The following is a 25,988-nucleotide window of genomic DNA, read 5'->3' on the forward strand; positions in this document are numbered from 1 at the left end:
GTTGAAAGGCAAAAAGCATATAAACTCAGTCATGAAAATAAATTAGCTAATTCCTACCAAATTGAGGGCTTCCTCATACATACTTAAGCACCTTATAATATGAAGGAAACCGAGTTAATAAAAGAGAATAGCCTTACAGGCAATGAGGGCAAAAGACTGAATAATCAAAAGGCTTTTCACTCCCCCCTTTAAAAAGAGGACAGTGGTACAAGAGGACATAAGCACATGAACTTTTTTTTTCAATTAGGTCATTTTTTTCCTCTGATAATCTAAGAAATACATACTCACTGTAAAAAATGTGGAAAGTAAAGAAAGTGTAAGGAAAAGAAAGAAAAAATCATCTATAGTCACCCAAAAGCTTTCACCGTTACTTTTTTTTAACACATTTTCATTATATAAAGTCATAGTGTATATCTGCTTTGTATCCTGTGCTTTTTTTTGCCTTAACATATTTAAGTTAAATTTTATTATTTCATTTTTTTTAATTTAATGTCTGTGTAATATTCCCCTATATGGAATATACCACAATTTACTTAACCATTTCCCTAATGTTAGACAAGTGTTTCCTAATTCTACCTACCATACCATAAAAAAATGTGAGAGCTCAGACTTGGAAATACTTTTTAAACTTCAACCTGCCTGTCTATAACTTAACTTTCTATTCTCTTCTAGTCCCCCTGTCAGAATTTCATTTCAACTCTCGATTTCATGAATGGGAGCATATGGTGGTCACAAACAAAGATAGAGCTTTTCTAAGGTCCCAAATTCTTTTGTGAGGAGATTGCTGTTTTTTGGTTTTAATTTATCTAAAGTCTGGAAGTTAGAAACCAAGTTTATAAACCTGGAAGTCCAGAATGGTTCACAGGTTTGAAAACTCCCAGCAGCTATGAAATCCTGGCTGGACACACCCCGAACAGCTTCCTCCCTGTAGGTGGCAACAGGTATTCTAAGTGGAGAGCAAGGCAGAGCAGCACTCTGAACCATGCTTTCTGAAAAAAGTCTCAGGGGCTGTGGGAGAAGCACATGTCAACAGCCTTCAGCCCCAGATCCCTTCTTCTTGATTAAAAACTCTAAGTTACAAAATCATGGCAACTTTCTAGTCACATAACCCACGGGCCACAACTGCCTGTCTTCCAAACTGACTGGCTGATTTCCTCCAAGTGAGGCCATTCAACTATTTAAAATGTCATTGCAGGGATGATTATAAATTGCTACATTTCCTTGAAAACACTGTTTTGGTATTCCGAGGAAACAGCAGTCCAGTACCTCCCGGTTGCTAAGGCTAGAACAAGAAACCTTCATCCTACAGAATTTATAACCTAAGTATCACTTCTGGTACTTTAGCAAAGCTGACACTCTCATATAGAGCAGTCTTTACTGAGCACTAAAATGAAGTACTAGCTTCTTTCAAAGGGCCTCAAAATTAAATCATATTAAACAAATCCTACTTCCAAAATGGCTTTAAATTTCTGTGCCTATAAATTAATGCTGCATCCCACAATATTACTATAGGCGATAAGATTTCATCTAACACTCCATCAAACCTTCTTTTTGCTGATAGACTCTGATGCTCCAAGTAACGACTGAATGCAGGCCGACAAGGCTTCCTGTGATAATCCTTGGAATACTGCCCTCTGGTGAAATAAAAGAGAAACATCACCTTGCAGCACTTCAAAAACAGAAAAAAGGAAAATCGTAGGCTGTGAGTACAGCTTGCTTGCCCTCATCTGATGGATTAATTTATTACTACCAGTATTCCTCCTGGAGTTTCCTATTCCCATGCAATCTTTCTAGACCAGCACATAGTTTCCTAATTTGCATCTGCCAAAACACTCATGTGACCCTTCAACAATATTTCCTGAGCACCTATTTCATGCAGCTCTGTGCTAGATGCTGGAAGTACAGTGGTAGGTTCACAAGGCAGATGTGATTCTGACCTCATGGAGCCCTCACTCCAGCATGATCTCATGTTACAGGCTGTTTTTTAAATACATAAAACCAACTTTATAACAAGGCCTCGGTAGGAATTCCCTGGCAGTCCAGTGGTTAGGACTCTGAGCTTCCACTCCCCGGTCAGGGAACTAAGATCCCGCATGCCGTGCAGCACGGCCAAAAAAAAAAAAAAAAAAGCCTCAGTAAATCCACTTCTAAAAATGTACCCCAAGTAAAATCAGTACTGTATTCTAAGATTCATGCACATGGCTCTTCATCACAATATTATTTAAAACAGCAAAAAAACCTGGAAATAAATGTTCAATGATAGGGGGCTGACAAATAAAATACTAGTAAATGTAAATTATAGAACACTGTGCATGAAATCAAAGAATGCTAAATAGGAGGTGGTGAAATTCTTATAAAACATAATTAAGTAAAAACAAAATCAGGTTACAAAATAGAATGTGAAGCATGATTAATTTAATTCTGCCATTTCTATATCTTCCTAGAGGTGTGGGATGTTGGTCTGAGCAGGGACTCCTGTCAGTTCCCTTGGAACTGATGGATGGGTAGAAGCAAAATTTTTATTATTAGGCCCCGTTCTGGGCTCTGGTCTCATACCTGATGCTTTATTCTCTTTTTGTACTGCTTCCCTAACTTCTGTTTCTCATGAGGCTACTGTATAGTAAGAAGAGATGAAGGCTGCCTCTTGCTAGGAAGACCGAATATGTGCAGCTTAGATTGAGGCCCTCTCTTTCTCCTGCTCAGCCTTAATGGGGTTTTCATTGGATTTGTCTCTCCTCACCTTTGATTGGTAAGATAGAGAGGGAGAAGATTTGGATGTAAGCTAGGTGAAAATGTAATGGGCAAGCCTAGGGCAGAAAATAAAAACAGGCAGAGTAACATCCTTGGGCCTACCTCTTGTTTGGCTAAAACTCCTGTTAAGCACCTAAGAGACTTCACCAGGGTCTGTGATGACAATGGGTTCTATGTGGAATGTGGCTCCGCATTATTTCCCTTGGGATCCTGGCTCCACTGTAGGAAGTCTCTGAATCCCAACCTAACACCATCATTCAATACACCTCCTGGGGGGACCTGGGGAAGAAAAACTGCCAATGTCCAAACCCCCCTCTGGAAGAGATCTCAGCAGCTGGGCAGAAGGCTGAGACATCTGACTCTGCAGAGGTGATCTGGCCTCACCCCTAAAAGTCCCTGAACTGAGCAAAAGGCACTTTCTGATTGAATTTCAGAATCTCCAAGCACAAACTCCAGTAACGATGCAGTTTAAAATAGACACCCAGTCGTGAGCACTCTAATGAACCAATGAGTCAACTGTGCAACTTTGCTCAGGCCTGAGGACTCTGAGGTACAAAGCATCTCAGAGTGGGAGGAGATATACATGTACCCTTCTGAACCATATTCTTAAGAAACAGTGGCATCTGGACAATTAATTACATGACCATTATATTTAATCACTTCTCTCTTTATATGCTGTTTCAGTTGTAACAATCAAATTAATTTTTAAAAAGTGAATTAGGGAATTCCCTGGCAGTCCAGTGGTTAGGACTCCACACTCTCACTGCTGTGGCCCGGGTTCAATCCCTGGTGGGTGAACTAGGATCCCACAAGCCGTGCGGCATGGCCAAAAAAACAAAACACAACAAACAAACAAACAAATAAAAGTGAATTAAAATCACTGATTTTTATAAACTATTTTGGGTTTAACACTGACAGTAAATAAATGTAGACAAATCTGACCATTCAGGGATTGATACTCATATCATTAAACTGGAATGCTTAAAATAAATGTTACCTAAAATAAATGCACAGTATAAGTTGGGGCTAAAAACACTAAAAGGGTACTGCTAATTTCAGCAAATAATTAAAATTAGTCCAGGGTTAGAAACATGTAATCCGACAACTACTTGTTAAGGAAGCTGATTTAAATTGAGTGCAAAACTAAATTAAAGTAGTTGCATTTAGTACTAAATGTGTATTATACCTATGTGACATTGGACATAATCTTTCTGCCTCTCTTTTTCTTCATCTATAAACTAAGACAGATGAATTAATCAGTTGTGGTTTTTTTTTGCGGTACGCGGGCCTCTCACTGCTGTGGCCTCGCCCGTTGTGGAGCACAGGCTCCGGATGCACAGGCTCAGCGGCCATGGTTCACGGGCCTAGGTGCTCCGCGGCATGTGGGATCTTTCCGGACTGGGGCACGAACCCGCGTCCCCTGCATCGGCAGGTGGACTCTCAACCACTGCACCACCAGGGAAGCCCTAATCAGTAGTTTTAAATGTATTTGTAGCCATAGACACCTATAAGAAACAATAAAAGCTATAGGTCTTTTCCTCAGAAAGACACCAATACAAACATACAGACAAAATTTTACACACAACTTCAAGATGTTCACAGACTACCCAAAGCCCATTAGAGCAGCGGTCCCCAACCTTTTTGGCGCCAGGGACCGGTTTCGTGGAAGACACTTTTTCCACGGATGGGATCGGGGGTTGGTGGCTCAGGCAGTAATGGGAGGGATGGGGAGCGGCAGATGAAGCTTCACTCGCTGGCCTGCTCACCTTCTGCTGTGCGGCCCCGTTTCTAACAGGCCACGGACCGGTACCTGTCCCGGTCCGTGGCCTGGGGGTTGGGGACCCCTGTATCAGAGGATTCTGAGGGTCTACAGAATGCTCAGGTTAAGAATCTCTAAATTAGGGGGCTTCCCTGGTGGCACAGTGGTTGAGAGTCTGCCTGCCGATGCAGGGGACACGGGTTCGTGCCCCGGTCCAGGAAGATCCCACGTGCCGCGGAGCGGCTGGGCCCATGAGCCATGGCCGCTGAGCCTGCGCGTCCAAAGCCTGTGCTCCGCAATGGGAGAGGCCACAACAGTGAGAGGCCCGCGTACCGCAAAAAAAAAAAAAAAAAAAAAAAAGGACTCTCTAAATTAGATTGATCTTAAAATTATCTCTGTATCTAAAAATCTTATTATTCTCATCTAATACCGAACAAAATATATTATATCAAGATCTTAAAATTTAAATTAAACAAATATTTGAAGTGAAAGAGCAAGCAATTTACAGTAAAGATACAAGAATTTACACACGTACATCTATACATCTGTACAATTTGGAGAGACAGACGAGAGTTCGTCGAACTGTAGGATACCACATTCCATGAAGATCTGCTGGAGAAATTGTGGTCTGTGCTCTAGGACTGAGAGATTCTGTTGAACCTAAAAATTCCAAATGGAGAGGAAGACATTTCACACACAGAGGTCTGTCTTATTTGCATAGCAATTATAAACTGTTAGTTCTCAGTAGCTATCAATGGCTGGAGGTATCCATTTTCTCTAGCCTCGCCTTTAATTGTGAATGCCAAAGGAAACCTAAATCAGTGACAGGTGAGATTTAACACACTGAGGACACACGTGACTACACACATATGTACACTCCAGCCTCACACACTCAGCCCAAGTTGCTTTCTCCAAACTGTGATCGATAATCTTCATGGACTACATGAGCAGTATACACATACTGCAGAATACCATGCAGCCGATAAAAAGGAGACAGATCTAGATGCCGTCATGTGGAAGCAAGCGGGAGGTGGGGGAGTGACAAGAAAACAAAGCATGTTAAGCAGGACGATTAATCAAAGCCGGTCTGCCTGACAGCCTGCCTTCCATGTGCTGAACTCCATCACTTATAGGCCTACTTAGTGTATCTAATTCCCAAGTGACCAGAGCTGAGTGCCCATCCCCCCCCCCCAAAGGCAGCCCCAGCAAGCGTGAGGAGGAGCAGGGGGGAATGTGTCTGAGCAGAGACACCTCTGTAACGGACGCACCATCACTCTGGTGGAGGGACCAGAGTTCACACGAGCCAGGAAAGTGCAGCTGGGACCATACTTTGGGACAAGAGGGGATACTGAAATATGGACTGGATATTAGAGCACATCAGGAAACATTACTAAATTTTTTATTGCAATGATGGTTTATGGTTCTGTGAAAGATGCCCTTTTTTTTTTTTTGGAGAGGTGCTGAAATACTCAAAGGTAAAGTGGCAATGATGTCAATAACTTACTTTAAAATGATTAGCAAAAATATATACATAATACAATAAAATGTTAAGTATTGAATCTGGGTGGTGGGCACAGGTGTTCATTGCATCATTCTGTTTATCTGAAATTTTTTTAATAATAAAAAAAGAAAAGTAAAGCCAAGCAAAACAGAATTCCTTTTTAAAAAAAAAGAGCTAGAGGGAATTCCCCTGGCAGTCTGGTGGTTAGGACTCTGCGCTTCCACTGCAGGGGGCCCAGGTCTGATCCCTGGTGGGGGGAACCAAGACCCCGCAAGCCATGCGGCGTGGCCAAAAATTTTTTAAATTTAAAAAGAGCTAGATCTGCATATGCTCAGGAGAACTGGAGCTTGCGGAGTGGATTTATGCAGGACAGGGCAGAGGGCAACGTTGGGGCTGGTGCTTTCACTTCACAGTTCTGTAAGCTTAGTTGTTTTTCAAAAGCATGTAATACTTGTAGAATTTTAAAAAGCTCTTCCATAAGGCCTTACTTTAAACTAAGATACTTATGTTATAAAAAATTTCTTAAGGAAAAAGAATAAACTGGGCAAATTATATCACGGAATACTCAGGAGGTTAAGTATCCTTAGTTTTGCTAAGAATTAGGATATCTGCGGGATTCCTCCTTCAAAATAAAGAGCCAAAAAGGTACTCCCAAATTAAAGTTTAGTGCAATAAATGCATTTATGTAGTTCAAAGCCAGAAGTCAACTTATTTGTTCATTTTTTCACTTTCCTGAGAAGAAGGGTTAATAGTTAAAATAGCTGACTGGGGAGAGTTTATTTACACAGCAAGTCGCCAAGTAAGGTGCCTACTGGCTGCCTCCTCTGAAGAGCCGAGCAAACCCGGCAGCAGGGCTTCTGCAGCGGCTCCCGCCGTGGGCCCCCACCACCCTCCCTCTGCGAGCCTGCCGCTGCCCTCGCTTCTCCACGCAGAGAACAAGGTCCGTGCGTTCTGAAGACACTCATCATCGGCCTCCTCACCCAGTGGGCCCTCCACCGACTTGCCCTGACACTACTCCCATGACATGAACATCACATCACTTAAAGGCCTCACTTCGGAGCCATCTCATTTTCTCACTTCCGACATACCCTGGAAGCAGAAGTGATGACACTCGTTCTTTTCTTTTTTGCTCCCCTTGCCACCAGACTCACCGAGCCTTGCTTCCCATCCCAAATTCCATCTCTATTCTGAACAGCATCAACAACCTTAGGGATGACCCACATGGTTATCCTTGCCCTTCTCAACTCCAAAGACCTTCACTTCCACCCCTGCACCCCCTACTCCAGACAGTTTCTTATGACTTTCTTTCAGAATTACTTTCTACAGACCTTCTTATTACTCCAAACTATTCCACCTCTTAATCAGGAAAACTCAGCACCCCACCCTCTAACCACGATATCCTCCCATTTCCTATTTCTCACCTCTTTACTCAAATCACTCTGCCGACCCCTCCTCCTCTGGCTTAATCACACCCTCTGACCCCTCTGGCGGTCCTTTCCCTGTCGGCCCAGCGCACCCCCTTCCTCCATCTGCTCCTAAGACTCTCTTCCCAGACTTCTGTTACTGTCACTCTACTCTCTGTCCTGGCTGACCTCATACAAGTCCGAAGCATCAACAGTCCTCAAGCTTTACCTCTGAGTCAGCTGCCTCTTTATAGCTCTCGAGCAGTGCTGTCCAAGAGGACTTTTATGTGAATCAAAAATGTGACACATTAAAACGCCACATTAAAAAAGGTAAAACTAGTGGAACTACTTTGAATATATTTTATTTAATCTAATAGATCAAAAATCTCATTATTTTAACATATAATCAATATAAAAATGACTAATAAGATACTTTTTATTCTTTATTTCATACTAAGTCTTTGAAATTTGTTGTGTATTTACACACAGCACGTTCGGACTAGCCACATTTCACACGCTCTATGGCTCCCGTATTGGACAGCATAACTCTAGACCCATTTAATACAGATCTCTCGGCTGTTCCACATGGACCTGACTCAATCTTCCTTAGCCCCCGTATCTAGTGTGTCACCAAATTCTACTGATTCAAACTTCTAACTCTATCCCTCATCTATACATTTCTCTCCATCCCCCCCCATCAACGCCCTGGTTCAAACCACCTTTACCTTTCAGATGGAAAAACACAACAACATCCTAACCAGTCTCCACAGTTCTACTAACAACACCTTAATGTAATGCCAGGCATGAGTTAAAGAATAAGCTTTCCTGGGGAAAGGTACAAGGCCAGGGTTGGTAAGACAGAAATGTACTCTAGTCTCTCCAGTAACTCTTCAAGCGGCTAACTAGACCAAGATGTATATTAGGACACGCCATGGGTTCTATTCCAGAGGAGGAAATTTCAGCTCCCTATGGTCTCTCTTCCTATAGGGCAGGCGTGATAAAACGGCTTTGTCAGATGGGGAATACTGAGGCTGTTTGGCAGTCTGGATTTGGGGTGTCAACTGTTGCAGAGTTGACTCAGAATAAACTGATGATGCACTAAGCCTGGGGATTTGGGGGCAGCTGGGGCTCTTTAAAGCCCATGGAGTTACAGTACCCCCGACTCCCAGTCAGTCCCACGTGGAGCTGAGTTTGAGCGTCACTCTTACAGCTGAGGGGTGAGGAGAAGGGGTGCCCTGCTTCTCATCTAGCCTGCTGTCTAGATAACTCATCAGTTATCCAGGGTGACTCTTGGGCGATTTTGTTCCTTGCATAACAGGTACCCTAGTCCAACCTATCCCATACGTTTCTGTCAATTTTTTACCCAAGTCCTAGGCACTCAATACATTTTTAAAAATGCAAATCTGATGGTACAATTAGGTAGAATTTCAAAGTCGATGAGATTATCACCTGACACCTATCACAAGCTGGACTGTTTTGCCTGCTCCTTCCTACAGGAAGCTGTACCCAAACACAGCAAACCACCTGACATCCCCAAAGCAACCATGGTCTTCCATTCCTGTATGCCGTCCTCCTTGCGATTCTATCTTAAAACAACCTTATTCCACCTGGCTCTCTCACACTCATCAACACTACAGCTTTCAGATTCCACACCTCTCACTGAATCAGCCTTCCTGCAACCAAAGTTCATCCCCTTCCACAATTCTGATGCCCTTTTCCCGTGGTCCAAGAGTGCCCTGTGCATACCTTTATCCTGTCACCCCTGAATTACGCCTGTGGCTTGCCAATCTCCCCCTGCTAAAGTGTGGGCTCCTCAAAGGCACAAGCTGTTTTTCTTGCCTGAGACATGACAAGTCCTCAATAAAAGTTCATTAAATGAATGAATAAAAGCTGGAAGCTAAAACATCGTAACATACCAGATTTTGTTAGATTATTAGGAGGCTCTGCTTCTTCTAACTGAACATCTGAAAACAAAGCTTCTGAAGGTGGTACCTTCTTCTGCTCATCTTTTAAACTCTGTGCAATTTGCTGTATAAAGAAATCAGAAGGAACATCAAAGTGTAGTTTTCAGCTGAGTTTAGCAATATGAACACATTCTTTCTATAAGGTAAAAAAATATATACTAGTTAATGGATAAATGAACTAATTAAGAGAACTATGCCAAAACAACACATGGAGATGAAAAAGTTAAATTGGTATAGAGTGTCTCTATTCTCATAAAGGCATACATAGCCTTTTCTGAACCACTAATTTCAGAACCATTACAAGGTATCTGCTGAAGAGAGTCAAATATACAAGGCTCAGATTAGAAGCTTAATTTTCTATTTTACATTTAGAAACAAAGTATTCATATTTAAGATTGGGTACATTCTAGATGTCAGAAATGCTTTTATCAAGGAGTTGGCAAACTCAAACTACAGGTTTTTTCTTTATGTGAGAACAGCTACAGTTTGTTATTTTTTAAGCAGATTTTTAAAAATTATCTTATGGACTGAAACTATTTAACTCTTTTTCACTACCTAAAGAATATCATCAAATATACACAGGTCACTAACTACTAAGTTGGCAATGAAAATCCTACTAATTTACATTGGTTATAAAGGTGGAAATACACAGAAATGAAGGCCTAACACAGCGGTCCCCAACCTTTTGGCACCAGGGACCAGTTTCGTGGAAGACACTTTTTCCACAGATGTGGGGGAGGGTGGCTCAGGCAGTAATGCGAGCGATGGGGAGCGGCTGTAAATACAGATGAGGCTTCGCTCGCTCACCCGCCTCTCACCTCCTGCTGTACAGCCTGGTTCCTAGCAGGCCATGGATGGGTTGGGGACCCCTGGCCTAACAGACACCCACCTACCACCAGAAAGAATAGCCAGAGAACTGTTTAGGAGACAGGCTCTGTATCAGTCAGGCCCGTCCTTTCATTCTGCAAACAGAAACCGGAAAGTATAGCTCATCCCTAAATGGCACACAGATGTCACAGCCAGATCACCTTAAATCCCTGACCTTCACCAAAAGAAAAACAAAGCAAATAGATTTACTGGAAGCAGTACACTTAAAACAAGAGGTCTACACAAGAAAACACTCAGGGGACTTCCCTCGTGGCGCAGCGGTTAAGCATCCGCCTGCCAATGCAGGGGACACGGGCTCGATCCCTGGTCTGGGAAGATCCCACATGCTGCGGAGCAACTGAGCCCGTGCGCCACAACTACTGAGCCTGCGTGCCGCAACTACTGAAGCACGTTTGCCTAGAGTCCATGCTCTGCAACAAGAGAAGCCACCGCAATGAGAAGCCTGCGCACAGCAACGAAGAGTAGCCCCCGCTCACCTCAACTAGAGAAAGCCTGCGTGCAGCAATGAAGACCCAAGGCAGCCAATAAATAAATAAATAAAATTTAAAAAATAATAAAAAGAAAACACTCAGGATACTGGCCATGTGTTGACTAAATAAACATACCAAATGTATCATTAAATTAAACTGGGAGGGGGTATATAGTAAACTCAATCACCTAACATCCTATCAGACAGCACTATTAAAACACGTATTCTATCTAGAATGTAAAAACCGATACAAAGGACACAAGGAAAGGAGGGGAGGAAGGGGAGAGAGCACAACTCCCCAGATCAGGCTGAGAAACAGACCTGTTTATACCAGTCTGCCCAAGAAGCTGGAGCTGCTGAAGGCCCCCACCAAGAAGAAGGGGGCAGCCTCCTCCTCCACCAAGATACCTTCCTAAGGATGCAACCCCAGCAGAGGCCATCTCCGCAGACCCCTCCTCTGTGCTCAGACCTGTGCAGGTGACCCCATAGGGAGGAGGGATATGCTCCCCAGAGCCTTGGGTTGTGCCTCAAACTTTACTGTGGGCCTGGCCCATGAGCAGGTGATCAGCAGGTCTGAAATGCACTGACTGGTTGGCTTCCCAGGGTTGCCGAGAACTCAGCATAGTAGGCCAAGGCCGGGAGGATGCCTTCACCAAGTTCCTGTGTTCCCCCCTCACCATTCCCATATCCAGTCTCCACTGGTTTAACCTGGAGCAATAAACCTGATTTTGTCATCCAAAAAAATTAATAGACAAATAAAAAGAATTTCCAGGTTCTAATTCTGTTTAAGCACTAATACCCTATGCATTATTTTAACTCTGTACAGCACTCAAAGAAAATGAAGATACACATGTAACTGAAAGATCAGTGAGATATACCTAAGTCTTCAAACCATAAACTGGACACCAGCACTGTGTAGTTTTGAGGAGACAACCACCAGAGATTTTAATGAGAGAAGACGACACATGGTTATGTGACCATCAACTCTGGTGGCTTGTATGTTATTAATCCTCTTCTATGTCACTTAACAAAAAAAAGAGAAATCATAGAAAGCACTAATTCTATTTAAAAATTGAGAAGACACACTTCCTGGAAAAGGACAGAAAACCATATAGAATGTATTTATAAAATACAACTTGAAGGAAGGACAATCTAACAAATTATTTCTGTTCAGTTTTTTAAAATTTTTATTTCCTATGATTTCATGGCAAGTTTATCTTGATTTTTGCATCCTGAATGAGAATTAAAAAGAAAAATCCTATTTTCACCAGTATAAAATATCCAAAAGTTGTGTGGGGTAGGGGAAAGATCAAATAAGAAGACCCTACCTCCATCATTACTAACTTATCGGGATACGCTAGATCTCCAGGAGCTGGTTTATAGCCTGTGATGTCTGTCTGAATGTAGATGTGGGTTCGGTAGACAAGTCGCTCTTGTACATCTTCCAACATCTGCTTTACTCCAGCTGCAAATGCCCCCAACTGTTCAGCTGATAAAAAAAAAAAAAAAGGTCAATCACCCATTCCTTCAGATTTAAAAAATACTTTCTTTAAACAATCAAAAATATTACAAAATTGTCTAGTAATAGTATAAACCACTCTTGCTTCAGGGACTGGATGTATTCTACTTTGGTATGACTTGATGACCTTAGAAAAATTTAATAAATGTCTTCCAATTTCCTCAAATTTAAAATTGGAAAATAAATTTGCCCTTACATCTTCTTCCTGGGACTCTGTGAAATAACTTCCATTATTAATATAAATAATAATCTTATTTTTAAAGTGCTTTGTGTTTTTTAAAAGGTATCTCTATAGCTTCATACCAATCCTGAGAGATAGCTAAAGCAGCTTATTAATTAGGTTATCACCCCCATTTTACAGATAGAGTCCCACAGATATTAAATGACTTGTTAACATTCTCACAAAGAAAAATGAATAAAAAAATAAAATGAGGGAATTCGTCAGCGGTCCAGTGGTTAGGACTCCGCACTTTCACTGCCAAGGGCCCGAGTTCAATCCCTGGTTGGGGAACTAAGATCCCACAAGCCGCGCAGTGCGGCCAAATAAATAACTAAATAAAATGAGATATGCGTTTGTATAGAATTTCTTCATTTCTAAGATGCCATCAACGTTAAGACACACCAGTGATTCAGTATCAGCTTTCTAAGGGCTGGGGAGTTGGAGGCATTACACACTCATATAAATATTTACATTAATTTTAAAAATCATCTTTAATTCAGCATTAAAATGGGAGAAAATGTACATCTTTGAATGAACTAAATGCGATAGAATAACAAACTCCGGAAGAGTAACAAACCTATAGTGTCTCTTAAGGAAAGTCAAAGTAAGGACAAAAATTTCTGCCAGTAAAATGATTACCTGAAGGGTATTTTTTAAAGGTACCTAAGTATCACTAGGAAAATCATGTTTTTTATAACAATCAAACCAATTATTAAAGCATGTATTAGATGAATAAAGTAGAGCTACTCCAGAGAATTGCTTTTCTTTATTTGTAATTTCAAAAAAGATGAATTATTACTATGTATGTATGCTAAAACAATTTCTGTTTTTTAAATTAAGACTATGCAATACAGTCAATTACTTTATGTACTCTGGTAACAGCGTACTAGAAATACCCAACCCAAGGTCAGTTCTCTATGGATTTCATTTTTTTTTTTTTTTTTTTTTTCGGTACGCAGGCCTCTCACTGTTGTGGCCTCTCCCGCTGCGGAGCACAGGCTCCGGATGCGCAGGCTCAGTAGTTGTGGCACACGGGCCCAGCTGCTCCGCGGCATGTGGGATCTTCCCAGACCAGGGCACGAACCCGTGTCCCCTGCATCGGTAGGCGGACTCTCAACCACTGCGCCACCAGGGAAGCCCCCTCTATGGATTTCAGATGCCAGAAAGAATAGTAACTATAATTATTTTATTACCAATTTTGCCCAGATTTAAAAATTCTTTCCCCATTATTATTTAGTCACAGAACAAGGTGCATCTTGATTCAAAAAGACAAGGCATCAATCCAAGTTTTAAAAATATTGTTTATATAGGGATGGGGGGGAGGTAATAATCTTTTTCAAATTCACTGAGCCATAGATATAATTTAAAAGACCTTTGAAATGATCATTTCTACTTATTTACCATTATTCTGTACATGATCTTCAAGCACCTCATTTTTAAGAATCCCACAAAGTTCCGATAAAGTCTCTAAGTGAATAACGTGAATGATCAATGGCCTGAAGACATCATACAATGACACACACAGTTTCTCCAAAAGTTCACTAAAATGAAAGAATAAGACATGGTTATCAGCAGTAATCCTTTCAGTATTTCCTAATAGTTTAAAAGTCACCCTTGATTGCTTCCAGCCAAAATAAAAAATAAAAATCTACTGGAAAATAGTATGTGGGAACATTATATAATGAGAAGTGAAAGGCTGAAAGTAATTCTGTGAACTGTTTTTGCTAGAATCAGTAATCAAGCTCAGAATTAATAAGCGATCCTCAACAATTAGCTGGCCCCAGCCGAATGTCAATTTATTACAACTTCTACTTATGTTAGCAATAATTTTGTGTATGTCCTTTCAAAAACAATAAAAAATGTTTCAGTAGACTTAATTTTCCTTTTATAACCTACACCACTATGAATCAAATGGTGACATTTTCCCCAGGAAAGATAGGTTCAAAGCTCTTGAATACTTACAGACTTAGATAAACAAAACTCAAAATATTCTGGACATACACCAAGTATTTTGACAATGTTAAACATTTGAAAAGAAAAACATTAGGCTGTCTATACTCTTTATATTGTCAACAGTACTCTTCTATATATAGTATTTCATCAAAACCGTAAGATATATTTGTCTCTTCCCCTTTACAAGAGTCATAATCTTGGAATTTTTTAACAGTCAAAATCACCAATATGAAGAACCCAAAAGTAACTGACGGTGGGTTTGAAAGACACTTTGAGAAAAGTAAGGAAAAGGATTTTAAATAGTATCTACGTTTGTAAGTGTCCTTCATTAGTTAGAATCATAGAATTTTTTAAATAGAAGGAATTATTACTTAGTGTAGATAAAGGGATCTAGATACCAAGACAGTTCCCTATACAGGATTCTTACTATCATAACTTATTGTCTCCATAATTATAATTTAAACAATATGAAAGCATGTTGGCCTTTAAGCTGCACATTTATTTCAAAATAAATAACCACTGTCCCATCCAACAATATTCTGTTCACATACCCACAAAAGTTAAAACACTCCAGAGTTAACTTTAGAATACTCCTATAATATAATAAGCCATTACAGCCATTAGCGAATTTAAATCTTAAAAACAAGAGTTAGATTCTGTGTACCACCTACTCTAATTTTGATGTTGCTTTTGTAAAAAATTCGTTATAAAGTTGGTGCTCATCCTGGCATACATGAACCATAAAGGCACAGCCACTGCGAATCTGCGGGAAACAAACACACACCATCTATAGTTAGAGACACACAACAACTCCAGCGTTTATGAAATAAAGCCAACATTTTATTTACAAAGAGACTATGCATATATAATTCATAAAACAACTCCCTGAAGAACAGAAAATGGTTTTCTGCACAGTGGAACTATTGATGATTTTTATTTTCTTCTTTATGCTTTCTAAGCTTTTGACAATGAAAATTACTCTTCTAGCTGAAAAGTATTTAAAAAAATAATCTTTATGTATTTTTCTATAATCTGAATTAAAATCACACTAAAAAAAGCACTTCTGCAGCAAAAGCTAAGATTAATTTGTCTACATAAACCCAGAAACTTTGAAACTTCATCTTTCAAAAAACAATACTGATTTGTGAATCTTCATACCTCAAAAAATCAATCAAGATGAGAATATTTTGCCAAATTGAATGCTAATTACTAAACTAGATTTGTCATAACAGAAGGAAACATTCTGTAAGTTTGTTGATATGGGGACCAAAACTTATTTACCCAAGTATAGTTTCTAGGGTATCCTAACAGCTCAAAAGAAGGTTTAACATTAAACCACAACAAGCAGAAACTCACCAAGGCACAGTGATCTCTGTTATTCTGGCTGGTTAACTCTGTTACAGTACAAGTAATACTAGGGCCCAAAAGGAGTTCCCGCTGATCAAGGTAACACTGGTGGATGTCATTTAGCAGTTGTTGGTATCTGATGAAAAGCAAATGAGATTGGAGTACTGTATAAACTTCTGATTTCAGATATGTAAATTAAATCCGATCTTAAATCCCAAAATAGGTTGCCAAACCTCCAAAGCTATATGGTTACTGCTCATTTGCCCACATTAAATACTAGAAATGTTTATCTATATAAAGAAAAAACAAACCATAATGAACTACCATAACCTTTATCTTTTAAAGACAGATTTATCTTCCAAGAGTAGTGATGTTACATCTACCTAAATGAGAAGGAAATCCTGCTATATGGGAAAAGATGCCTTACAAACTCACCAGGTCAGGTCTGTGACCTTGCTCCCCAAACTGAGCTGTGTGCTACAAGAAAAAGCTTGTACAGCATGCAAGGTAATTGCTCAGAAAATATCAGGGACATAACAGACTTGGCAAAAGAGCACTTCAAGGAAGGTAATTTGGAAACTGAAGACCCTGTGGGTACTCACTCAGGTATTTTTTCAGATCGTTGTTCTATTTGTTCAATGAGAGTCTGTGGAATAAAGACAAGTCCATTAACTCCATCTGTTTTAGTTATATTTTCAATTGCTTTCTGATTATAATAGTAACACAAGCTCATGTTAGAAAGTCTGTGACAAAAAAAAGTTGAAACATGAAAGTCACCTAAAACACAAAAAAAGTAATCACAGTATTTTAGAATATTTTCTTTCAATTTTTGTATGCACACAGTTACTACATTTTTCTTTTTAAACAAAACTGGAATTATACTACATATTCAGCTTTGCAATCTGCTTTTTTTTTTAAAGATTTTTAAAAAAAATTATTTAATTTCTTTTTGGGTGAGCTGGGTCTCGTTGCTGTGCATGGGTTTGCTTCTAGTTGCAGCGAGCGGGGGCTACTCTTTGTTGAGGTGCACGGGCTTCTCATTGCGGTGGCTTCTTTTGTTGGGAGCACAGGCTCTAGGTACATGGGCTTCAGTAGTTGTGGCACACGGGCTCAGTAGTTGTGGCCTGCGGGCTCTAGAGCGCAGGCTCAGTAACTGTGGCGTACGGGCTTAGTTGCTCCGTGGCATGTGGGATCTTCCCGGACCAGGGCTCGAACCCGTGTCTCCTGCATTGGCAGGCGGATTCTTAACCATTGCGCCACCAGGGAAGCCCAAGGAACTGACATTTTAAAAATTAAGTCTCCCCAACCAGGAACCTATTGTGATAGGTTTACCATTTATTCAAACTTTTATGATTTTCTTTCTAGTTTTGTTATTTTCTTCATCCTTATATTTCCATTAAGGTTATTTCTAGGTAAATATTTTATGCTTTCTGTCACTAATATAAATGAAACCCCATCATATATACTAACTGGTTACTAATGATATGTAGGAAAGCCACTGATAATTATATAATCATTTTATGTTCACCCACCACTGAGCCCTCTTATCTACACCATTTCTTTTCTAATCAAAATTTTATCATTGCTAGTTTGACTAACAAGCAAAAGCAACAAATCAGGCACAACCTAAACCTCAAACCATCAACTAACCACTGTATCTTCTCTAAACAAGACCAAGTTCCTATTTCAAAAAACAAAAACTCCTTTCCACTGACTTTCAAGAGGGAAACAAGGAAGAGAGTGAGGTCAGAGTCAGCAAAAGCAGACTACTCTTTCTAGTAGCTTCACAATAATAAAAAAAAAGATACATGTACCAGCTCCAGTCAGCTGTATCTGGGATTACACTGATTTAAAGTATTGCATTGGCTCTCTACTTTTCCTGAATTAGCATGACATGCAACATCCTCTGTGAGGTGGTCTTTGCCATCTTTCCTTTCTTCTTTACTATCACACCCTACTGAAAGTCTTGTGTTTCAGTCTTAAATGAGGTCCTCCCAAAATACAAGTCTTTTATGTCTCTACAACTTTCCCTATACATGCTGCTCTCTCTGTATAAAATATCCTTATCAATCCCCTCAAGTCTGCTATAAATCTATGTTTTTTTAAGCTCAAGTATCATCACCTTCAACTGGAAACGTTCCCTGAGCATCACAGGAAGAGCTAGGTGTTTCCTGCTCTGTGGGCTTAAAGGACCTCAACATACACTGCTATAATGTGGAAGGACAAAGTCTACCTTTCATTCAGGTTCATTTTCCTGGTATAAACAAAGGACCTAACATACCTTAGCATTTCAAAAGGGCTGGCTAAATAAATTTCATAGCATTATCTTATTTATGTCAATAGACTTACTCTGACTTTGGGGGCAGCAGCTCGAAATTTCACATAAAATAATGTGAAGGCATTGTCTGCATTAGGTACAGATGAAGGATCCTAAAGAAACATGGGGGAGGATAGGGAAGGAAGATAATTAGCGAACAGATACTGATTCAGAAAGTATAACACAAACCATTTCGTATGGCTACTGCTTGGCCAACCAAAAGCTTACAGAGAGAAAGATTAAATACTATTATTGCTACAAATGAGAAATAATTATGTGGAGCTGTCATCTCTCTCTACTTTATAATTAAAATTTATGCTATGTTACATGAATTTTGGTGGTAAAAAGACTGAACTCAGATTCATACTCAGTCACTTTCTGAGTGTAGGACTTTGGTCAAATTACTTAACCTCTCTGAGATTCAGTGCATCCATTAAATGTTGGTAACACACACGCACAAAGGTTTTACACAGCTCAATTATAAAGTACTAACACATAGTAGGTACTAGTACTTATTAGGTGTTAGTTTCCTAAAATAAAATTTTGCAAAATAGAAAAATTCTATAGTCTGTTATGTCAGCTAAGAGCAATGGGAATGGTAAAATGCAATACAAAAATCAGTAGCTTTGAACTAAAAGCTCAAGATATTCCATATTCTTTAGAAAGTAGGCTGAAAAAATAAAATAAATTATCTTTCAGGTTTTATTTTCTTAGGAAAGAAATGTGCTCAATGACCAACTGATCTAGCTCCACTCTTATTTTCTAACCTAACACGCTGCTAATTTTCCACCTAGTATCTACTAAAATCTGTAATTTATTAATTTGTCTTTTTCCTTCTTTACTGATTATTTCTCCTGAACATAAGCTCCATGAGGGCAGGGACCTTGTTAGCTCCTTTCACTACTGTACAGTTCTTAGTACAATGCCGAGCATTTAGAAGGCATTCAATAAAAATACATTTGCTAAATACAGAAAATTAAATTATCCATCATTTGTAAAGAATCTATCATATGTAATTCTACCACTCAGACAGAACCACTTTTATTATTTTGGTGTATTTCCTCCTAATATTTTCTTTAAAAAGATAGGAAAAGAAAAAGCTTAAGTGAGAAATAGTTTGAATCTTATTTTATTATTTATCATATAGTACTGAATATTTCTCACACTGTTATATATTCTTTGAAAATAAGACTGTGACAGACATATATAATATAGGCATTTTTTCTTATTATAAATAAAATTGCAACACGTATTTATTTAACAAAAGGTAAAAAAAAAATTGGAGTTACTAGATACTAATCTCAGACTAACATTATGGAAAATAAATGAATTAAAAAAAACAAAAACAAAGAAACACCTCACCAGTTAACTCACCCTTTTTAATAACTGACTTGTGAGGTTCTGTAGTGTGTTCACAGTATATGTCTTCATGAGGTGCAAAGCTTTAGAAAGACACTGCTTAAATTTCAGTAAATATACAGGATAATCTTTAAAATTTGGCTGTAAAGGAAAGGGAAAGATTTACAAAGATGAAGCAAACTTTTAATGAAAACCAACCTGTCCTTTATGTAAAGCTATACAGAAAGTTCAAAAGAAGATCTTATGTAGATTGTAAGCTCCTTGAAGACAAATACTATGACTGTCTTGGTCATAGCCAAATTCCCTGTGCCTGGCACAAAGCAAGGGCTCAATAAATATTTGCAGTTTTTAGCAAAATATATTTTCAGTATCCCACAGACAACAAGGCTAATATGTGAGGCCCAACTGAGAAAAGAATAGGAGTTGGGTGAAATAAATACAGCTATAAATCCTTGGAGGGCAGAAAGAGATGGTGATTAAACCAAAGGACTTGTCCTTTTATTTCCCCCGCTAAGTAATAGTTTTTGTTTCCAAGGAAGCATCTAGCAAAACAGTAAGTCAGTCCAAAAATCACTAGTCCTTTTAGATGGGATAAAGTTGTGTCAGCCAGCTGCTTTTGCTATTCCAGGGGTTGCTGCAGCAGCTGAAAGCATTTTTTACATCACTACTGACAATGACTAAGAATTTACTATAGTTTTTCTTCAAGTATATTACAGAAAGAAATAATTAGTTTACTGCATAAGAAATGATATAATAGGGATGTTAAGGTTTCTTTAAAACATACAGAAATACCATGACTTACATGAGATGATATGTATGTAATACAGTCATCTAACTTGGCCAGCATTGGTATAAATCCTTCACTATTCACAGACAGCGTGGGAGAATTCAATTTCTTTAAGGGAAAAAAAATTTTTACATTTTAAGAGTCACAAAATATACTCAAATGCAGCCCATGTGTAACAATACAATAAAGAAAGGACAAATTTAAAAGAATATGGATTGAATTCAGTTTACTCCTAATGACCTTTAATGGGGCTCTTCACGAATTAGTAAACTTTATACTCCATTGCACAATGTTATATTAAAATAATACATCATGTAGCTAGATTTCCCACTTTCTAGCACTTTACAACAAAAATTTTCCACTTTCAAACACTGGCGATCTTCTCAAGGTTAAAAGATTAACTAGCAGTTATCATGTTCAGCAGTCATACTGAAAGTAAAATATAAGTAAACATATACAAATAGTACTAATATAAGGTAATATATAATATAAACATGATATTTAATATAATAGATAAAATGATAAATATTAAAATATATAAAACTATATAATATATATAAAATATAAGTAAAATGACCCAATTATTTCTTATCTTGATATACAAATAGTTTGGCAATGATTTATATTTCCCATTGCATTCCACTGTTAACTGGCTACTGGTTTTATTTCTAACTCTTTAGTAAACAATAATAATTTAGATTAATTTAATAATTTTAATAACATGATTTATATGCAGTTATTATGATTAATTTATGAGCCAGAACACAGAGAAATATAATTTACACAGAAGTCTTTATTGTGACTACCTCTTTGGGATCCAAGAATCCGTTATGAGGACTATACTTTTCCTCAAACTAAACATGAGATTAGTTTAAGAAATATTTTAATTACTATTATAGAAGCACAACCACAGCAAGATTTAAAATGGAATATTTCTTCTTATAACCTTCACAGCTTACAAATATGATACTATAAGAGTTAACCAACAAAGAGATTTTAATAGCAAAAATACAATTTAAGAAGAACTATTATTTAAATCATATTTGGAAATCTGAACTGGTAATGGTATGTTCATCACTCACAAATAGGAATATCTTAACAACAAGCAAACTATCAAGTTAAAATATCACTCAAGCCAATTTATAAGGTTAAAGATTATACTCAGAATGGGAAATATAAAATAAAGCCACTAATTCTAGAAAAAATAAAGAACAATGCTTACTGTGTTAATAGTTTCCAATTCATTAAAATAGGAAAGCTTTTGTTGAATGTTTTCAGCCAGATCAACAAGTTCCGACTTGAATTTTTTAAAAGAGAAAAATCAGTTATTGTGAGAACATAAGAATCAACACTCCAGTCTCAAAATTACATCGAAGAGATTTATACTAGACATACAGGTTTATATTAGATATATGATTTCAGAATAATGCCCAAAGATTTCTGCAATCATGGGCTAAAATAAGCAATGATTATTACAGTAAATTACATATCTTTTTATAAAATAACAGATGATTACGTTTTTAAAAACATACAAATATACATAGATAAAATTCTGAGATAAGTATAGTAACTTAAATATTCTATCTTTAAGTCACAAGTTTATAAGTGCAACCTAGATCTGTTCATCTTTTCATAAACCCCACAATTAGTATAATCACTATGCCTTGTTTGAAAAGTGTCAATAGGGAATTCCCTAATGCTCCCGTGGTTAGGGCTCGGCGCTTTCAGTAACAAGGACTGGGTTCAATCCCTGGTCGGGAGCTAAGATCCCGCAAGCTGCGCAGCGCAGCCAAAAAAAAAAAGAAAACTGTCGCAAATGTGAATATACCCTCTTCACTCTGAAACTGTACTGAGACCTAACAGCTCAAAACATATGAAAGCTTGCCCGTGCTCCTGCTGACATAAGCTTAAAAGCAGGCTGTCAAAGTAATAATTTGCATACTTAGCACAGGGCCTCATACAGAGAAATGTTCAAAATATACTTGGAGAAATAAAGGAAATTAGAATTAAATTGTATTCATCTATTTAAAAATAAAATATTAAACAATAGTCAGTCACTGACACTCTCTCCTATTCCAAATTACCTGTTCTTTCAGGAGCTGTTCACAGGCTTCATGTAGGGTTCCTGTCTTATTGGACACAAAAAGATACTGTTTCTGCAATGATTCCAGATGCTGAAGAGCACTGTTGACATCATTCAATATAGCATCACACTGCTCCTGAAACCCAGACAAGTAATCCCTCATCTGTCTAGAAAACAGAACCAAAAGGGGATTGGCAATAATATTTTCCCCCAATAAGCATAGACAATAAACAACAAAGTCTCGTTTTCCCCCAAATGTTTGCATTTCAGAAGGAAAGTCTGACCTATTCAAAAAGTTTATTATATTCAGAAATATAGCAAAAACTATGTCACAAACTGTTTCAGTACTTAGGAAGGAAAATGATTGAAACCATGAGCAATAAAAGGAATCAGCCTGGGCTTCCCTGGTGGCGCAGTAGTTGAGAGTCTGCCTGCTGATGCAGGGGACACGGGTTCGTGCCCCGGTCTGGGAAGATCCCACATGCCGCGGAGCGGCTGGGCCCGTGAGCCATGGCCGTTGAGCCTGCGTGTCCGGAGCCTGTGCTCCGCAACAGGAGAGGCCACAACAGTGAGAGGCCCACATACCACAAAAAAAAAGGAATCAGCCTTAAAGCCATAAACTGGCTTTTTACATGTAGGGCAATAAATCATGGCCTCAACTTTCAAAGACTGGGACACCAGGCCCATCCCAAGGTAACAAGTAGGTCCATCCTTCAGGTCATGTCTGCCTTTGAGAGATGGTGTGATGTCATGGAAAGAATTTTGGACTTGGAATTGGAAGACCTGAGTCCAAGTCCCAGCTCTGCCCAAGTCTCCATGACATTAGGCAAGTATTTAATAGTCACAGGCCTCAGTTTACTCGTTTGTAAAATGGGAATAATAACACCTTTCCTTATAGAGCTGCTATGAAGATTAAATGGAATCATACATCAAAGAGCCTAACACAATGCCTAGCAATAGTAGTCACTTAATTAATGTTAAATGAATACAAATGTTCAACCCACGGTCCCCAAATCAGCTAGAAACAGTACAGTCACTTCCCCCGTGCTGTCAATATACACAAACAAAACAACATAGTTCACACCCAGCCTAGCTGGCCATCCCTAAAGTCTCTTGGGTCTCTCCCTCTAAAGAAAGGCAGCAAACACCTCTTAGAGTTCCTGACAAAACTCCCACTTGATTCCAAGCCCTTCTAGAGTTATCTAAAATCAACCTCTGCCCCTCCTAACCTATTAATTACAATGTGACTTTTTTAAAATCACACAACTTCCAATACCAGTTGGAATGACCCACATCCTTTCTAGCTATTCTTAAAGAAAATGTTGCTGTTCAAGTTTTCTTTGTACCTTAATTTTGTTTAAAGGCACAGATAATGAAATGCTTAAGATGATCTAAGAATTAGGACAGCCAACAAATATAAGAGCCACATACCTATATTTAGTTCCTTCATCCTGATCCATCTGAGTCTGTAGCTTTGCAAACCATGAGAAAAACTGGAAAAATAGGGTATTACGTTGTCAACAAAACTAAAACAGAGAAAATGAAAAGTGGCTACATGCTAAGCAGCAAGTCAAAAGGGTAGACACTAAGTCTTACTGTCTGGGGCTCAGACATTAATAGCTTTAAGCCAGGAGATGATAATTTAATTGCATGGTCAGTGTCTACATTCCAGGAAAAGCAAAGTATCTTAAAAACATGGGCCATTTTCAGAGTTAAATAAGAAAGAGTATTAACACGATAATATGTAGAAATAAACATTTCTTCCTAAGAAGCTAATGCCTACCTGCTAGTTTGCCAAATTTGAGTAGGTAACATAGGGCTTTGGGTAAATATTAATGTTATCTAATAATAACTGTGAGAATATAAGCTCAGAAATAATATAAAGGAGTGGTTTAAAAACATAGCTTTTGCATCAGCTAAACCTGGGTTTGAATTCTGGTTCTACTATCAAGTTGTATACTTAAAATGAGTACATTTTATTGTATGTAAATTATAACAATGTATTAGATCTTTTTTTTAATCTAAAGAGAGATATGCAAGTGCAAATTTAATCCGGAAGATCTTTTTTTTTTTTCAAATAGTCCAAGTAAATTCATAGACATGGTGCAAGATTATCTTCTATAATTCTCAAGTGGGATTCGAAGTCAAAGGTATGCTTTATTCTCTCAAGATACTACTCTTGCCAAGTACCTTGGCTTTCGTTTCCTGAACACTGTGTGCTTGGCACACACTGCATTTACATGCATTATCTAATTTAATTCTCATGAAAGTCCTATGAGATAAGTATATAATTATCTTTGTTTTACACATTAGGAAACAAGAGACCTGAGAAGATAAGTAATTTGCCTGAGCTCACAAAGATGGTAAGTGATAGAGGTGACCTTCAGATCCAGGTTGGTCTAACTCAAGAGCTAGAGCTCTTCATCACTTTGCAGCACTGCCTCTCTTGACTTAGTGCAGAGGTCCCCAACCTTTTTGGCACCAGGGCCTGGTTTCATGGAAGACAATTTTTCCGTGGACCCGGTGGGGGGCGGGGGGGATGGTTTCGGGATGATTCAAGTGCATTACATTTACTGTGCACTTTATTTCTATTACAATTACATTGTAATATATAATGCAATAATTATACAACTCACCATAATGCTGACAGGAGGCGGAGCTCAGGCGGTAATGCGAGCGATGGGGAGCGGCTGTAACTACAGATGAAGCTTCGCTCGCCCGCTGCTCACCTCCTGCTGTGCAGCCTGGTTCCTAACAGGTCACGGACCACTAACGGTCCGTGGCCTGGGGGTTGGGGACCCCTGACTTAGTGTATATGCAATTCAGCACATTTGCTTTATGTTTCACTTGGTAAATGCCTTAGCTTTGATTCTTCTTTTTTTTTAATTGAAGTATGGTTGATGTACAGTGTTGTGTTAGTTTCAGGTGCATGGCAAAGTGATTCAGTTTTATGTGTGTGTGTGTGTGTGTGTCTATCTGTTCTTTTTCAGATTCTTTTCCCTTATAGGTCATTACAAAATATTGAGTATAGTTCTCTGTGTTGTACAGTAGGTCCTTCCTCAGCTTTGATTCTTAAGAGGACAGAAGGATGAGACAGAGGAAGCAGCAGAAGAAACTACTGTACATTTAAGTTTATAGTTGGGAATAAGCAAAAACCAAGAGATTTCACATGCCAAATTTCAGAAAAATAACTATAAGCGTTCGTCTAAAGAGCATATTGAGGTTTTTAAGAAAGAAATTACCTAGCAACAAGCAGTGAGGGGAGCGGTTGGGGGGTCTGCATGTGTGCATGTGTCCATGCACATGCACGTTGGGGGACACATTAACACAGACACATACTGGGAGGAGGTCTAAAGGGCATAAAATATCAAAACCTTAATAAATATAATAGTCTATCCAAACTTGGAATAGCATATTTTTATCTGTACTGCAAATAAAACTGGGCAACAGGTTCATTTAAAACACTTAAGAAATAACCACAACTAACACAAAATCAAAAATGTTCTAGAAAGAGACACAGCTTTGGGAAAGATCACTGGTGTTCTCCTTACTTGGTGCAAGTAATATATCCTTCTTTCTCCAGCCCCCCCCCAAAAAAAAAAAAAAAAAAAGATGTTCTAGAAAGACTTTAACTACAGTTTCCAATGTTCAGAACTTTTAATTAGACC

General features: G+C 38.6%; 1 protein-coding gene across 1 annotated transcript in view; it reads right to left on the reverse strand.

Annotated features, from left to right (window-relative positions):
• Positions 1–25,988, reverse strand: part of COG3 (component of oligomeric golgi complex 3) — a 58,979-nt gene that overhangs the window by 23,662 nt on the left and 9,329 nt on the right. The window contains exons 3-16 of the mRNA XM_082602494.1: positions 23,752–23,813; positions 22,322–22,487; positions 21,460–21,534; positions 20,253–20,345; positions 19,466–19,591; positions 18,124–18,204; positions 16,377–16,420; positions 15,784–15,910; positions 15,099–15,190; positions 13,876–14,015; positions 12,064–12,224; positions 9,331–9,442; positions 5,046–5,170; positions 1,545–1,634 (exon numbers count right to left, since the gene is read on the reverse strand). Coding sequence (XP_082458620.1) covers positions 1,545–1,634; positions 5,046–5,170; positions 9,331–9,442; positions 12,064–12,224; positions 13,876–14,015; positions 15,099–15,190; positions 15,784–15,910; positions 16,377–16,420; positions 18,124–18,204; positions 19,466–19,591; positions 20,253–20,345; positions 21,460–21,534; positions 22,322–22,487; positions 23,752–23,813 — 1,494 coding nt within the window. The remainder of the gene's footprint in view (positions 1–1,544; positions 1,635–5,045; positions 5,171–9,330; positions 9,443–12,063; positions 12,225–13,875; positions 14,016–15,098; positions 15,191–15,783; positions 15,911–16,376; positions 16,421–18,123; positions 18,205–19,465; positions 19,592–20,252; positions 20,346–21,459; positions 21,535–22,321; positions 22,488–23,751; positions 23,814–25,988) is intronic.

This window comes from Mesoplodon mirus (assembly GCF_964341445.2).
Source record: "Mesoplodon mirus genome assembly, chromosome: 17".
NCBI classification, from domain to species: domain Eukaryota; kingdom Metazoa; phylum Chordata; class Mammalia; order Artiodactyla; family Ziphiidae; genus Mesoplodon; species Mesoplodon mirus.